Source organism: Protomyctophum bolini (assembly GCF_963924005.1).
Source record: "Protomyctophum bolini genome assembly, chromosome: 19".
NCBI lineage: Eukaryota > Metazoa > Chordata > Actinopteri > Myctophiformes > Myctophidae > Protomyctophum > Protomyctophum bolini.
The window spans coordinates 20,967,727-20,984,637 of NC_137880.1; the positions used below are offsets into that span (position 1 = coordinate 20,967,727).

The 16,911-nt window shown below is 43.1% G+C and overlaps 1 protein-coding gene and 1 pseudogene across 3 annotated transcripts in view; one reads left to right on the plus strand and one right to left on the minus strand.

Annotated features, from left to right (window-relative positions):
- The first annotated feature begins 115 nt into the window (after positions 1-115).
- On the plus strand, positions 116-10,135 carry lats1 (large tumor suppressor kinase 1). Of its 2 annotated transcripts, none has more exons than XM_080791068.1 (8): positions 116-280; positions 812-1,293; positions 1,696-1,846; positions 2,045-3,543; positions 5,800-6,382; positions 6,904-7,092; positions 7,513-7,619; positions 7,979-10,135. In XM_080791068.1, the coding sequence occupies exons 2-8, from the start codon at positions 940-942 to the stop codon at positions 8,531-8,533; spliced, it is 3,438 nt and encodes a 1,145-aa protein (XP_080647194.1). In that variant the 5' UTR covers positions 116-280; positions 812-939; the 3' UTR covers positions 8,534-10,135. The 2 variants fall into 2 exon arrangements, with proteins under 2 accessions (XP_080647194.1, XP_080647195.1); XM_080791069.1 differs by having other exon boundaries at positions 815-1,293.
- Positions 10,136-14,287: 4,152 nt separating this feature from the next.
- The window catches only part of LOC308334608 (toll-like receptor 5), a 2,644-nt pseudogene continuing 20 nt past the window's right edge, over positions 14,288-16,911 (minus strand). The window contains exons 1-3 of the transcript in view: positions 16,869-16,911; positions 15,812-16,219; positions 14,288-15,717 (exon numbers count right to left, since the gene is read on the minus strand). The exon at positions 16,869-16,911 is cut by the window's right edge and continues 20 nt beyond it. The product of the transcript in view is annotated as a toll-like receptor 5 (transcript). The remainder of the gene's footprint in view (positions 15,718-15,811; positions 16,220-16,868) is intronic.

Below are 16,911 nucleotides of genomic sequence, written 5' to 3' on the forward strand. Positions count from 1 at the left end.
TGTGAAAGCAGAAGTACTAGCACTTGACCGGAAGGGTGTTCTGTTAGCATTGTGTGTGTTTTGTCGCTGCTGCCGTTCTTTCGTTCGTTGTACTACTTGTTAGACATCCTAGGAATTCAACACGGTCGGCTAGTGACTAGCTAGCTCGAGACTTGGAAAACCAACACATTACAACAACAAAAAAGCACGTAATTATTCACAGATTAAAGTTCGTTAAATGTCCGTCCCTTTATACGCGGAATAAGGCAAGTGGAATGAAACGGGCCAGCTTCAACCACGGGTAAGTTGTTGATGTTTTGCGCTAACGAGCTAATTCGCAACCTGTTGTTGAATTAGCTCGTTAGCTATACTCCCTAGCTACCTACCTAGCAGCAAATGGTTTCCCTTTGATAGACAGGCCGCGGGGCCACTGCTGCACCACTTCAGTCACTATACAAAGTAACAATAAGGATAACCACCACTTTTATGTGACTGTCTCTTCACAAACGTGACATTTACTCCGTTATGACAAATACTTTAATTTATCATGCACCATGAACCTCAGCGTGGAACCTAACTGTACAAATGTAGCAAAAAACGAGAGCGCTTGTTTTGTGAATCTGGTCTCAATGTTGTACATTTTTCCAAGCTGTTTTTTACCTCAAAGCCATACAACATTTGAGTTACAAAATCTATACATCCTATAGATGTAGTAGTGATGCCATTATGGCTGTTCTTTAAAGCTAAATAGGCATTACATCTTATCACTTTAGGCTATCTGTGTGCCATGACAATCGTATTATTTTATTTGACATGACTTCTCTTATTTCAGTAGCATGCAAATGTGAAGTCAGATATTGTGGACGTTGAGACCACTCTCCAACCCTGGTACCCACGCAGAAAATCAGTACTGTGCACCACCCGCTTCATCACTTTGGCTGTCTACATACATGTTCTTACATGAAGAGAGGGGAGAAACCCGAAGGATACAGACAGATGAGACCCAAGACATTCCCCGCCAGCAACTACAGTGGCAACAGCCAACAAATGCTGCAGGAAATCCGGGAGAGTCTCCGCAACCTGTCTCGGCCCTCCGACCCCCCTAAAGTGGATATGGGTAGTGCCGGAAAATCCCTGCCTGAAGATCTGAGGCAGCAGGGGCGCAGCAGTAACCCGAAGAACCCGTACCACAAGGCATTGCAGGAGATCCGTAAGTCCCTGATGCCCTTTGCCAATGAACCCAGCACTTCAGGCCGGACAGCCGAAGTCAATAGACAGATGCTATTGGAGCTCTTGTCTGCTGGATTTGAAGAGGTGAGACACATGCACACATGAATGTATTCAAGGGGCCAGTACTGTTTTTCAGACTGTTTGTTTTCAGTCGAGACAAGTTAGTAGGACTGTCGAGGAATGTCATTCTGAGCCATCTCAATTACAGACAAGATGGGCTTGAGCCAGCGCATTGTGCTTGCGATTGTCAAAGATAATTATTTGAAATATGAAAAGTATGCAATGTGGAATGACCAGCTTGAACTGTTGACAGCCGTTTCCTCAGTTGGCTTTTTCATGGTGCTATGTAACAAATAAATAGTCAGAATGTTTTGCTATTATGGCAATTACGCCTACTGTGAACCTTTCATGAGGCAATTGAAAGCATACTTGCATCTGCATTATCTTAATGGCTTCAATGATTGCCTAAATGTAACGTGTGTTCAGGAAATGGTGATCCGTGCTCTGAAGCAGACCAACAGTCGCAGTATGGAGGCAGCTATAGAGTTCATCAGTAAGATGAGCTACCAGGACCCGGTGAGGGAGCAGATGGTGGCTGCTGCGGCCCGCCCCGTCAATGCAGGCATGAAAGCACCAGGTATGTATACAGTCCCCCTGGGGACCAAGTAGTAATGTACAGCCTTCCCTGCTTTCCACAGATTTAGGAAATTGATGAACAATAAACATCAACAAAGGGAACACAACAATGTATATAACTCAAATAAGGGGGGATGAAAAATGCCTTTCATGCTTTCATGCTTCCTAAACTATGTGGTTGCTGTGCTGTTACCTGCAGGAGGAGCCTCTCATATCCAGCAGCCTGTGCTGAGGAGACAGAGCTGGAAGGGCTCGAAAGAGTCTCTGAGCCAGAGACACGGCCCCCTCATGGTGGACGGAATGATGTATCGCTCTGACAGCCCTGGACCGCAGGGAGACCTGGCAGCACGACCCCCACCAGCCTTCCCCCAGGGTCACCCTGGCAACAGCCAGAGAGTCAACCCTCCCCTGCCTCCTCAGGTACGCAGTGTAACTCCGCCACCGAACCGAGGCACCACCCCTTCCCCGCCCACCTGGGACAGCAACCCAACCCAACCCAAGCGCTACTCCGGCAACATGGATTACCTAGTACCCCGCATCTCTCCGGTGCCCCAAGGGGCATGGCCCGAGGTGTACCCAGCCCCAGCTCCGCAAAACCAGCGTGGAATCAGCCCAGTGCCTGTGGGCCGCCAACCCATTATAATGCAGAACTCCGCCGGGAACAAGTTCACCTTTTCCTCCAGCTGGTCTCAGAATGGCTCTCCTCAGTCAGAGTACATTGCAGGGAGTAACCGACAGCCACCCCCACCATACCCAGTCAATCAGAGCAGTCGGCAGAGTCCCACCGACCAGCAGATTCAGGCCGGCGGTCCCGCCTCCTCTCCCTCGTACGTTAACGGCGGCAACCTTCCTCAGTCCATGATGGTGCCCAACCGAAACAGTCACAACCTTGACATGTACAACATTGGTTCTCCTCAGTCCTGGTCCCAAGCCCCGCTGGCCCCAGGCCAGCCACAGTCCTCTCCCAGCAACACCGCCAACCAGGACCTGTCCCCCTCATGGCAGCACAACATGCCTGTCCGCTCGAACTCCTTCAACAGCCACCAGCTCAGTAACAGGCAGGCCCATGCAGCCAGCTCCCAGCCCTCAGCCACCACTGTTACGGCCATCACCCAGGCACCCATCCTGCAGCCTGTGAAAAGCACACGCGTCCAGAAGCCAGAGCTGCACACAGCCGTTGCCCCCACACACCCGCCATGGATGCAGCCGCCCCCGCCCGCAAATAACTACCCAGAGCCCCCATCCCCTGTTCAGCAGATCCCTGTGGCAGCGGAGGTGCCCAGCTACCAGGGTCCCCCTCCCCCTTATCCTAAGCACCTTCTCCAGCAGCCCGCTGCCGCACCCTGTCCTCCAGCCTACGACCCAGGGGTCAACAAGCATGGCGGTGGGCGCGAGGAACAGATCGACCCAGAGGAGGAGGCCAGTACTGCCAGTGGGTCCTCCTCGAACGACCGGCCAACGGATAGCCCTGAGAGTGCGGTTGCAACAGAGAAGGAGAGGAAGCAGATCACCACGTCCCCCGTTCCTGTGCGGCGCAACAACAAGAAAGACGAGGAGCGGCGAGGGGAGTCGCCCCGGTTACCGCTGTACTCCCCGCAGGCGTTCAAGTTCTTCATGGAGCAGCATGTGGAGAACATCCTGAAGAACCACCAGATGCGCATCCGCCGGCGGAAACAGCTGGAGAGCGAGATGCAGCGGGTGAGAGATTGCTACTCACATTACATCATGTAATTACCTGTGAAAGGAGGGATACTGAAAATGTTTTAGCCATGTTGGCGAACGTAAACATTTCCTACATTTATCTATCACGTAGCCAGATGATCAGAGATCTCTGCGTACTGAATATGTCTGACATCTACAGTACATTTTATCTAGGGTTAGAATTTGATACTGGGTGGAAACCATTCGGAAATGTAAAAAATAACTGCACTGCAGAACCAATGCCAACTAGACTTTAGAGTCTTCATATTGGGTCGGTGATATGATTTGTTTCCAATGGAGTAGCCTTAGGAGGTTTTCCCCAGATGTATCAGTAAGTGGAAATCTACGATGCACTAAAACAATTAGCCATGGTTTGGGTTATATATTTATTATTTTCATTGTTACCAATTCATTAATTGAAATCAGGAGTCACATTTAGTTGTGCAATGTCTGGTATTGGCCAACTCAAATTTAAATGTAATTTAATTCCTTGTCTGTCTGCAAGGCTACTCCAGTTACAGTTACTCTCTAGTGAAGATGTTATTTCTTTAATCTCTGATAGTACTTGTCACACTCTTGAACTCTTCCATTTTTTCCTCTTAGCTGTTCCTTCTTTTTCTTTTTCTTCTTGCTGTCACTAACAGCTGACATAGAAGGTAAAGGTATCTCTGCTTCCCTGTCCTCTTGAATGCACAAACATGTACTGTATACATCATTGAGCCATATATGGTGGTGTTCTTGTGAAGCTGATTGATATAAATTAACCACATTAAATGTAGGGTAAGTGATATGTCTTTGTTAAAATAATGATATTAAATATCTATATTCTGATTGTTCAGTAACGGGGGTCTCCGACTCCCAGCTCAGAAATGTCATACACTTTCAGGTCAGGATACCAATTTAATCCAATCAGGACGAAGAGAGAATTTGCACAGGATACAGATTAAACAAGTGAAATTAGAAGTGGTGACATTAACTAAAAATACATTTCATGGATGCACCTGGGACGTATTCTGATGTATCCCAAGGTCATCGGGGTTTCGGGTCTCTTGAACATCATACCCCTCACTCAGGTGACCCAGCCGGGGTGATCAAGTCCCGATTTACGTCCCAGTAGCTACCCTCGATCAGTCCCATTAGGGCAAAATCCGTTGCTCCGGAACTACTCTACCGAGGAGTATCAGCAATCTGGCGCATGAGGGACTAGGCTCTGTGGGTTGACTCCTATCCGGGCCCCTCCTACATCTCAACCAGGTCCACTCCTGCTCTCACCAGGCCCAGGACCTGTGCGTTGCAGGTCCTGGGCCTGGTGAGAGCAGGAGTGGATCTAGTGAAAAATTATAACGGTATTAAAGTTTAAGCTGATACATGGGTACTCTCTCCTGATTGTCTGAAAAATTGCAACCATCCTGTAAATATATTTTATTAATTTACTAAAGAGGTGGAGGGAATGGGGTGACCTCTATTTCTGAACATGCACTACTATAGCATATTAGCAATGATTACTATCAGAATATAGTTCTTTAACCTTAACCTTTTAACTATGAAAAATTGAAAACCGCATGTTGACCACAGAGGTCAGAGATGCATGTCACATCATGTTCATCCACCACGTATTGTGACGTTCTGTTATTCGCTCTGTCAGAGAAATAACAAAATGGGTTTGATAGCGTGTGATAATTTAATAATGTTTGGTTGTTGGTCCTCAGCTTATCTTCACTGCATTTTGCACTAGATGTTTTGTTTCGTTTTAATCTAACCATGATTTGTCATACTTTTATCTATTGAGATAGAGAGAGAGAAGAATTTTGGGTTAATTCAAGAATGTGTCACTGTCGGGCAGAAACCTTGTATGTCCTTTTCAGAAAATGGGGTAAAAAAATAACCCATTTCAATGTAGCTAATGGCTATTATTTAGTCAAGCTCTTGTTTACTTTATACTTTACAGACTTAACCACTTTTAACCAGGGCATGTTATTGTTTTACAATTTTACTACAATTTTCTAAATCTTAAGAAAATAAGCTACAAGTTCACAACGCGTTGAGAGCTTGTAGATTGAGTAAGTTTGCTGTTTTCACATGACACAACTTACACAAGTATGAAATGGGGCATTCATTTGAAAATGTTTTTGAAATAATTATGAAAAAACATAAAGATATCAATTCAATATGGAGCTACAAGGTTTCTGTCCGGCAGCAAAAAAGTGCTCTTCCTGTGGTGAAATGTGAATTTCTCTCCTGTCCGTCCCGCAGGTGGGGTTGTCGCTAGACGCCCAGGAGCAGATGCGCATGATGCTGAGTCAGAAGGAGTCCAACTACATCCGGCTGAAGCGCGCCAAGATGGACAAGTCCATGTTCAAACGGATCAAGACGTTGGGCATTGGTGCCTTCGGCGAGGTCTGCCTGGCCAGGAAGGAGGACACGGGCGCGCTGTACGCCATGAAAACGCTGCGGAAGAAGGACGTCCTGCTGAGAAACCAGGTGGCCCACGTCAAGGCGGAGAGGGACATCCTGGCGGAGGCGGACAACGAGTGGGTGGTGCGGCTCTACTATTCCTTCCAGGACAAGGACAACCTGTACTTTGTCATGGACTATATCCCTGGCGGGGACATGATGAGCCTGCTGATAAGGCTGGGCATCTTCAAAGAGGAGCTGGCCCAGTTCTACATCGCTGAGCTCTCCTGTGCCGTGGAGAGTGTCCACAAGATGGGTTTCATCCATCGGGATATCAAGCCAGACAACATCCTCATAGACCGAGACGGACACATCAAACTCACCGACTTTGGCCTCTGCACTGGCTTCCGCTGGACGCACGACTCTAAGTACTACCAGAGCGGTTAGTACTGACCTCTGTTCCAGTACTTTAGCAACCCTGTTGTATTGTATTTAACATTGTTCACCCAATGTAATACCTACCTCAATTAACTGCAAGGGTTTCTTCAGAGGTATTACGTGGTTGAACTGGTTGTCCCAGTGTGAAGCATAATGAAATTAATGATCATACCTATTCCATGCTATCCGAAGGGAATGGATAGAAGACATTATGGTACATTTTCACATGCTTGTTTTCATCGCAATTAGCTGGGCCACTTGACTTGCCTCTAAGACTACACTACACCACTTAATCTGAAGAACTATGTCTGCACACAGCTCAGGATCCATTTAATGCTATTTAATTTAGCAAAGTAGTAAATCTACAGATCACAGCAGCACACAGTGAAGTGCTAAATGTATTTATGGAAGTTGATAGTCCTGCACCAAATATCACCAAACAAATGAGCGCACAGCTGCTGTACATGGAAATAAAAGAAAATATGATCAAGGCTGATCTCTTTTCTGTGTGATCGTTCCCTGCAGGAGACCATGTCCGACAGGACAGCATGGACTTCAGCAAGGAGTGGGAAGGAGTGGGAGACGCAGACTGTCGCTGTGCAGACAGACTCAAGCCTCTTGAGAGGAGAAAGGCTAGGCAGCACCAGCGCTGCCTGGCCCACTCACTGGTGGGGACTCCCAACTACATAGCCCCAGAGGTGCTGCTTCGGACAGGTACAGCAGCAAATATACTGCCACCGTTCCACATTTTAAGTTAAACTGAAATGGTTTGTACCTGCACTTGCAGCACTTGTTGACCTCTTGGCTATCTATTTTGGGCATGTCGTTGACTCGTTATAGGCAAAATCTTTCCAAATGTTTTCACATATAGCAGATCTTGCCTCCTGTAAATAATTTAATATGCAAGATGTAAGAGTCAATTGTTTATTGTTATGGTGTATATACTGTATAACCACATAACATACACTCTTTAAGTGGTTAAGATTAATCATTGAGAGTTAAAAACTTCACTCTCTGTTTTGCTACAGAACTGATCCAAAACTGTAATTCCAAATACTGTGGTTTGATATATTAATTGCATTCCCTCTCTTCTGTAAAAGGAATTTAAAAAGCACCATCCTTTCTATTGTCTAGGATACACCCAGCTCTGTGACTGGTGGAGTGTCGGTGTCATCTTGTATGAGATGGTTGTCGGGCAGCCTCCGTTCTTAGCAACCACGCCCCTCGAAACCCAGCTGAAGGTGTGTTAAATACCAGTACTTCTTGTACTGCTCAACAACCATACATTACTTTATTTACTTTTTTGGTTTATTTGGACAGGACAGAGTGTATTAATGAACATTACATAAAAATGTAGCGTAAATACAGCGGATTTAGCAGAGATGCTAATTTCCATCCTTAGTCCCCAGATATTGAACACTAAACAAAACTGACATAACAAGACATGAGAGGACAGCATACAAAAACACAGTAAAAAGAGAAAATAAGAGTTGAGAGAAATAAGAAGTGAACAGTAGCATGATTGTGCTGTTGAACCTACATTGATTTCACACATGTTCTATTCCATGACATGACGCTGTCTACCGTTTCTCCCCACCAGGTGATCAATTGGCAGAGTTCACTTCACATCCCCCCGCAGGCCAAGCTGAGCCCGGAGGCGTCTGACCTCATAGTCAAACTGTGCCGTGGCCCAGAGGACCGCTTGGGCAAGGACGGTGCAGACGATATCAAGGCCCAGCCGTTCTTCAGGGCCATAGACTTCTCCAACGACCTGCGGCAACAGCCAGCACCGTACATCCCCACCATCGCCCACTGCACGGACACGTCCAACTTCGACCCCGTGGACCCGGACAAGCTGTGGAGCAGTGACAGCGAGGGCAACCACAACGACACGCTCGCCCAGTGGTTCCGCAACGGCGAGCACCCTGAGCATGCCTTCTATGAGTTCACGTTCCGGCGATTCTTTGACGACAACGGCCATCCATACAATAGCCCCAAGCCCATCGAGTACGAGGGCTACGGTGCCGACGAGACTGATGACACCCCCGTGCAGGAGGATGACGAGGGTGAGCAGGAGGAAGATGAGGAGGAGGAGGAGGAGGGAAGCGGCAGTAGTTCTGCAGCAGGCCAGGGCCGGGACCTGGTGTATGTCTAACTCCCCCATCTCTACGTGAAGATAGGGCCAACCAAGGGGATAACTGCCTGGTCTCTGTCAAGAGGGGCATGCACGTGAGTGAATGAGTGAGTTTGTGTGTGCAGGGGCCGTTGTTTGCATTGGTACGGCATTTGAAACGTAGCACATAGGAATGTACCTGTGGAAAAACGGGACGCTACAGTACATCGAAGGCTTTCGTGACACATGAACAGACTGCTCTGAAACACTACAAAAACTCTCTCCACTACATGTTGTATTAGTGGGATGTACAGGGTAAGCATTATTTTGTCGGAACAGGCGATGGGAAATCAAAAGATTATCAGGGTGCTCTCTCTTTGACTATGTTTCCTGCAACCCCCCTAAAGCCTTAATTTATTTAAGTTGTAACTGGTGATACTTAGTTTTACATGCTGTCTGGGCATGGAGACTTGACTGTGCTTTTACCTGGAGATCGTCTCTAATTTATATTTTAAGAAGTCTATTGAAATGGGGATTTTTAGTGCTGTGACTTGTAGAATTTTGCAGGGACAAATAACCTTATTCATTGCTGTGCCTTTTGATCCTTTGCTGTCTTTCACCAAATATTAAAGGGGTAATCATCTGAATGGCCTAAAAAAATAGTAGATTTAGTTGATTTTGAGGTAGTTTTATTTTTCTTAATTTATACCTAAAAATGTATTTATAAATTATGTTGTACACATTCCATGTAAATATTTTTGCTGTACCTTTTCAGCTAGTTGATTTTTCTCTTTAGGGCAGGCCCTCTTCTGTGTTGACTGCCTCTGTCGTCTTATTCTTTCCGCTCGGGTATGGGGAGGTGGGGGAAATTATCATGTGCTTATAGCCACCCTACTCAAAATGCCTTATTGTGTTGTACATCTACCTTTGTACAAAGGTGTGTACAGCTGGAATCACAAGACAACTAGTGTCTCCTGAGTTAAAAGTGCTCTTTTAAAATTCACATCGACATCCCTCAACTTCGTTCTAATCTAGCTGCTCAACACCAACTTTGTTTAGTTGCTCAAACACCAAATAGGTGGGTCTCAAAGCCTTTTTGTTTTTTCTTTACTCTTGGGACCCACATTCTCAAATCTTTATTTCATTGGCTACTAATTACCGGTACTCTTAAGCACATGATATTTCCTTTTGTTCCCTTTATTGGCCACCACGCACTCATGCTGCCTGCATAGGTTTTTTGTTGCACGTGCCTTATACTTCCATGTTTTTAGGAACATACATTTTACCATAAAACCTAGGTACTCCAGAGTTGATTGGGGGCATAAGTTTGCATTTATATCTTTACACAAAGCAGCACTTGACCATGTTGTGTATGAGCTTAGCGGTATGGCAGACAAACCAACTCTTGAAGTTCTGTATTGAAAAACGGGATTACTTCAGAGGGCACACTTTTGATATCCCATGTCATTATGTATTGGATCCCTTTGTGTTTAGGAAAAAACTCTGAATGTAGTTGCAAAAAATATGACCACTGGCATCTCTGCACTGTAATCATGTAAAGGTGAGAATTTTATTTTTTTCTGTACACTTGTGCTTTGGGAGGTTGAGTACAGGGAAGAGTGAGAATAAAGAATATAATGAAAAGTGTTTGTTTTGCTTTTGTAATTTTGAGGTAAAAACCTGGAAGACCTGTTATTGATTCACTAATTGGAGCACCGGGCTGGGGGTTCATTAACCAATAGATGCTCGTTGCAGACCTTCACTCAGAATGTTGCTGTAGGGCAGAACACATATCCACAACCGTTAAGGAACACTTCAACACTACCTGTGTTCCAATGTATGCAATGTCTTGGAAGCTCTGACTTTTCAGTGGTTACCGTTTATAAAATCCAGACTAACCACTTTCTGGTGTCCCTATTTTGAGCATGTCATAGGCAAAATATCTACAAGATCTACAAGCTCAAAACATGTAATGTGTTCTGTTGTGACCTTGTTTTTGCGCAATACTGTAACTCATGACAAAAGGCATTCATTTAAGAAAAACGCAGCCTGACGCTGAGGATATAGCCTACAGCATTACACCCAAATGCACCTTTTCATGAAAGGCTTAGAATGCCTGTTTATCCTCCATGTTATTGTTAGAAACTGGTTACTATGTGAAAAATAGTGTTGTATAAATTAGAACTCAAGTTAAATAACATGTGAAAGTCAGTGAAACATTTTAAATTTGTTACCAATGTTATTCATGCTGGAACAATTTAATTATTCTAGTGACTGTCGCACAGTGTCGCAGGTTTGAGTCCCGACGACCTTTGCCATGTCACTCCCAGTGTCTCCTGATACTGTGTAACATATTTACAATAGTGATACAATGGCCTTACTACAGTCACAAAGCCTGCACTTGGTATTTTAACAAAGTGCTCTTCATAAAATGACAGTTGCAGATAAGATACTCAATGAAAAACCACAGTTGCATTCTACAAGCTGGGCTGAGTGCAAGATGAAGCTTAGATGTTCATTTTGTTTTAAAAGCTAAACTACAAATTTTGATACGGTGATGTTAGCCATTCTACTACAAACAAGATTATCAAACTGTAGACGTAATCAGATTCATCACACTGAGTTAAACAAACCATTGTAGAATCACAAAAAGTTATAAAATCATAGCTTTTAATGAGATTTTAAATTCGTTTTTTTAAATGCCAGTTGATGAATAAGATTGCTTGTACATCTCATTTTGTATCAAACAACTCCAAAGACTTGGCTTCTAAAAGGATATGCAACATACTTCTAAAAACAAAGCTATAGTGGAAAAAGACTATACGACATCAAATCACTGAAACAAGGATTCCAGGATAATTAACAACTTTATTTGTTCCATACAAATAGACATTTGAGCATGAAAGAATTTAGCAGACGTGGAGGTATTTCACAGAGGGAAGAGGGATGTCATCATGGGACGATCAGTGAGCAGGTTCTGGAGGAGAAAACACCTTTTATTTTACAGGACATGTCATTAGGCTACATGTATTTATGTTTACATGAAATAATCAGGCAACTTACCCACAGCTACTTGGCCACTGCTTTCTTTCCTGCAATAAAAGTGAAAGCAGAAATTATTAGAAGTAATTATATAACAGCAAAAAAGACATACGGTAAGCATTGGGAAAAACACAAGACCTTTATTATTGAACTTGAAGTTCAGTAAATGTTGCTAAATGAGCCGACAAATTGTTCAATACATTTTACAACAGTCCATTCCAATGTCTCATATCCCAAGATCATTGTTGGAACATCTAGGATTGTTTAAATAGCTGATCCACTATTGAATTTCTTTATTTATTTGATCCAGTATTGAATTAACCACATGAACCCTAGCTTCCCTATTCTGGTGTCAACATTCTGCAAAAACAGCCTGTAGATCAGCTATTTTAGTCTAAAGTAAAGTTCCTAAGATATTTTTTGTCCTAGAATTAAGCAGTCCGGAAAAGTCTTTCCAAAACCGTGAATTCTGAACTTACCCCCATACGATACTTTGTAGTACAAGTATGACATGATGATAATACCCGGCCACATCTCCTGGTATGCCTTCCCATAGTAAGGGCCCATCTTGCCCCACCAACTTGCAAACAAGCGTCCAGCCATCTGTCAGTGAAAGATGCAAATTTGCAATGGTATCATCAAAACAAAGTCCTGCGTAATATTGAGTCCATTTACAGTTTTTACACAGTCACAAATAAAGATCACCATACTGTGTTGACTGTTAAGCTTTAAATGCTGTCTATTAATGACTTAAACCACGTAAATAATATAGCATTTCCCCTAAATAAGACCATAATGCACAAAAAAGCTAGTCGGGAGGGCTGGGAGGCTCACTTTGGAGGTCAAGAAAATGCTTTGGAGAATTAAAATACATTGGTCTGCAGCTATGATATCATGCGCCAACTGTAACGATTTGAAGACATGTCTAATGTTAATAAACTGCTTATATCTGAGGAAATTGATAAATCAGTTTCGTCAGTCAGCAACTATATGGAATGTTCATTGCCCATGTGCAATTTCAGAGTGATTGGCTATTATTATGGCCAACCAATTGAAGTTCAAATGGAATGGCTACAGTGTGCAGACGTCGACCTCCGTAGTGCCAAATCTTGACATTTTGAAGTTCACGCTACCGTTTCTGTGGCGCTACCTGAAATTATGATGTACGAGGTATAAATGAAGATGGCAAGTTACACTCCTTTATTGTTGGATCATTCTTTCACTGGGTGTCACTTTGCCCTCATCTCCACAGTAATAGCCGATTAGCTACAGGCTGCAGCTAATGTTACGTAAGGCCTTGGGAACAGGCAACAACCGGTGACTGACCAACACGTAGCTGAAGAGTACTGCTAAATCTGTCGAAAGGGCTCAAATGTTATATCGCGCAAATGAGCAGATGGATATATATTGAGAATCCAAGGTGCTGTCTGTGTTGCCTTAGCAAACAGTTAGCCACATGCTAACTCATTGAACTGATCAGGCCCTGAATGCAGCAGGAACACTCAATGATTACAGTTTTGAATGGTTTTATCATAATCGAGAAAACGGACAATAGAAGCTATGGAAATCAATGTGTTTTTCTAATGCATTGTTCTTATGAATCCCACTCACCGTTCAGTAGGTTCGGCCTGCAGTACAGAGGGAAGGTCAAGAGAAAGCTGCTGCTGCTGTTGCTGTACTGCTGCACGTCAAAGTCGTCGGTCGTCACGTGGTAATGTGAGAGCGAAATGACTTCTTCTGCTAGTGCTACTAACTCAACAATCATGTATGAGTGTTGCCCCCCAGTGGAGAAGTGCGCGAATTGAATGTATTTTAAATTGCTTTTTGAAAAATACATTTTCAGGTGACAAAATTTCAGCCAATCAGGAGAGAGTACACATTTATCAGCTTAATTTTAGTGTTCCAGTTCCAATTTTGTCTGCTCATTTCTTTGTCAGGCAAAAATGTCAAACTTTCCTTTTGCTTTAAGTATAGCATGTGACATGTAAAACTAGGGGGTTTTCATGATTATGAATCCATTCCAAGTATTATTTTTGCACAAAATACACTCCTTGGGCTAAAAACAGCCATAGCCACTTGCCCAAATGTGCCCAAAATGACCTCATCACATTTGTGCTGACCTCATCACATTTGTCATGACTGTTTTTAGCCCAAGAAGTGTTTTTTCTGTGCAAACATATTGCTTGGAATGGATTCAGAATCATGAAAACCCCCTAGTTTACTTAAAGCAAAAAGAAAGTTTGACATTTTTGACAATTTTGCCTGACATAGGATGTTAATGGTAGGGTCACAAGAAACCCCTATAAAAAATTGCTCAATACTGACAGCCGGTTAGCAAGTGGATTCATGAATGATAGACAATATAAAAAAGACCATATACCAAATTTCCCACTTTAAACAAAAGTAGCCTGTCGGCTGGACTAAAGTTAATAAATACATAAATAAATGAAACGGGTAAAAGTCTCCATCTACTGGTAAAGCATATTGTTGTTTAATGGTAATTTTAGACTCATCCCTGTGTATTGGTTGTCCTACTTGTTTAAAACGCCTATTTTAAACAGGCCAAACTATGCTTTACTCAAGTTTACACTACTCGGTTGTACTTTAGGTTGAATGCCATTCTTAGTTTTTTACATGAACACCAGAGCTATTTTCAGGATGGCTAGGCTATGTATTGCAGTGCACCCCCTCAGTGGTGTCTGCTATGGTATTTTTTTTCATCTGAGCTTTTTTGATGATTGATGATGATGAATGTCACATCTGAGCTTTTTTTTCCGCATGTGCTCTCTGCCAGACCCATGTGGAGTAATCCAACAGAGTGACCTTATAGTGTTTAAAGGGGAATTCACATCTTAGCTCTTCAAGAGGGCTCAGGAAAGTTATGTTGGTCTGTTTCAACCATGTAAGAAAGCCATACAGATTTTGGTCACAGTGGAACCGGTTCATCGCCAGGTTGATGAACTGGAGAGAATGGAAGGTCTCAGGGTCTGGGGAAGCAAGGAAGTTGTTTGAGAGGTCGAGTGTTCTCAGGGTTTGGGGGAAAATATTAATTTGAAGGTGCGTCAAGGAGTTGGTGGAGAGGTCGATTTCTTCTAATAAGTTCAGACCTTTGAAAACACCATCTGGGATAGACTGAAGAAAGTTGAAGCTTAAATCAAGAGCTATTAATTCCATGAGATTATCAAAAATAGTTAGGAATCTCCCCTGAGACCAGATGGTCTGCAGTGAACTGCCATGAAGGTCCAGCACTTTTAAACTGTTTGATTGAGGCATGGTAATGTTGCCACTGAGGATGCACCACTTGATCAAGTTTCCACCAAAAAAGAGTTTCTGGAGATGCTTCAGTTGAGTTAACATTACGTGCCACGTGTCTGTAACTTGTTGTCTTTCAAAAGAAGATAATGTAAGCTTGGTAGTGATGCAGGAAGACCTAACTTCCGGAGAGAGTTTCCACTTAGATCTAGCATTCTTAATTTGGTAAATCCTCTGAATGACCCATATCCCAATGTGCCAATATGATTGTGAGATAAATCTAACACTAGGAGGTTTGACAGATTAGCAAATGTATGAGAATAGATTTCCCCCAGAAGATTATACGACAGGTTAAGAATCTGCAAATGTCCCTGAAGACCATCAAAAGCATTTCCAGCGATCTGATTGATTTGGTTGTGTGAAACATTGATTATTATCGCTTCTTTTAGTGGACTAAAAACATGGGGTTGCAAAGCAAATATCCTATTCTTAGACAAGTCCAAAGTTCTCAATGAACTATTCTTGAGGACTTCAAATGTTCTGTGGTCTGGATCAGGGAGGTTGTTGTGTGAAAATCCTTTACCCATCCCCATGGATCCAGATATTATGAGATTATCTATTTTAGTCTCCTCAATCACTTTGAAAAAAAATCTCAATTTGTCTGCACTGAACCTATTGGAGGACAAGACTAGTGTCTTAAATGACACCCGTCTGAAAGGATTCCCACATCTTTCCCAGTTAAAATGTTCTTTATGCATGCCATTAAGTTTGACAGAGTCCAAATTCAAAAGTCTGAAGTGTTTACCCTGGAAACCAGTCAGGTCAGCCTCACATATCTCGTTGATATTGTTCAACTTGAGATTCAACTCTGTCAACTTAGTCAAGTTTTTGAAGAATAGAGCAGGCTGGAGTCTTTCAATTCGGTTACCAAAGAGATTCAGGGCCAAATGGCATTGATCACGCCTCCAGGTCTTTAGTTTACTCAAGTTAGGGAATAAGACCTGGTACTTAAGACACACAAAATACAGCCCTCAATGTCTCTAAGGCCAACAGAGGCTGCAGGTAGGCACCTGTCAAAATGTCCTCATTCAGTGAACAATAATCCAAGTCGAGGTCCCTTAAATTGGACAGTCCCACAAATGCCTTCGGCTGCAGTTTGAGGCCCACATTAAAGCCCAGCACTAGCCGCGTCAGGTTTGTCTGTCTGTGGAAGGCGTTGCTCCGGATCACAAGAGGAGTGTGCTGCTTTCCAATGTCCAACTCCTGCAGCCTGTCGAGGCCTGAGAGTGACGTGTCATTGATCTCCCTGATGTAGTTCATCTCCAAGTACAAATGGGTGATGTAGGGCGGTAGAGCAGGGACCCAGAATAGTTTTTGGGAGGTGCATGCCGCAATTGAGCCATAAATAGGGCAGGCAGGAGAGCAGCTGGACACCTGCAGGTTAAACGGATGACATTTGGGATTTACGCAAACGTAAGAAGAGAGGGGTGAAGAGGTAGAACATTGCTCCAGTAATATTCCAGTCCAGTAATAATATATAGTAAGTGATATGATTTGGTTAAAACAAAAAGTTCTATCTTCTAATAATAATCATTGCTAAAAATTGTCTCCACTTCTTTATAGACGGAACATAGTAGGTAGGTGAGTTGCTATAGTTTCTTCCAATCAGCTTAAATGTTTATACTGTTTTCAGTCCAAAATTTGTCTAATCATTCTTTCGTTTCATCACTTCTAATACTTTCTCCTGTATCCTCTCCCGATTCGATAAACTTGGTATCCCAACTGCAAAATTTTATCTTCTGTGTACCCCTGTGTACCCCTGTTTCTGAACAACCACTCTAGCAATGAGTACTATCAGAATATATATATGTATATAATACACTTTTTTTAAACAAATAATTCATTTAGAATATTTTCACATCCCCTGACTATAGATCCCCATTCTGCACATAACACAATACAAAATAAATACATTATATCAATTTTGTGTAACTTAATTCAAACACATAAAACAAATAAAAATGTTGTAACATAGTAACTTATAAGTACATTGCATTATATTATAATTCAATTTGAGCAATACCTGTAGGTGCACTCCAATAACCACTTGAAGAACCAGAATCCAC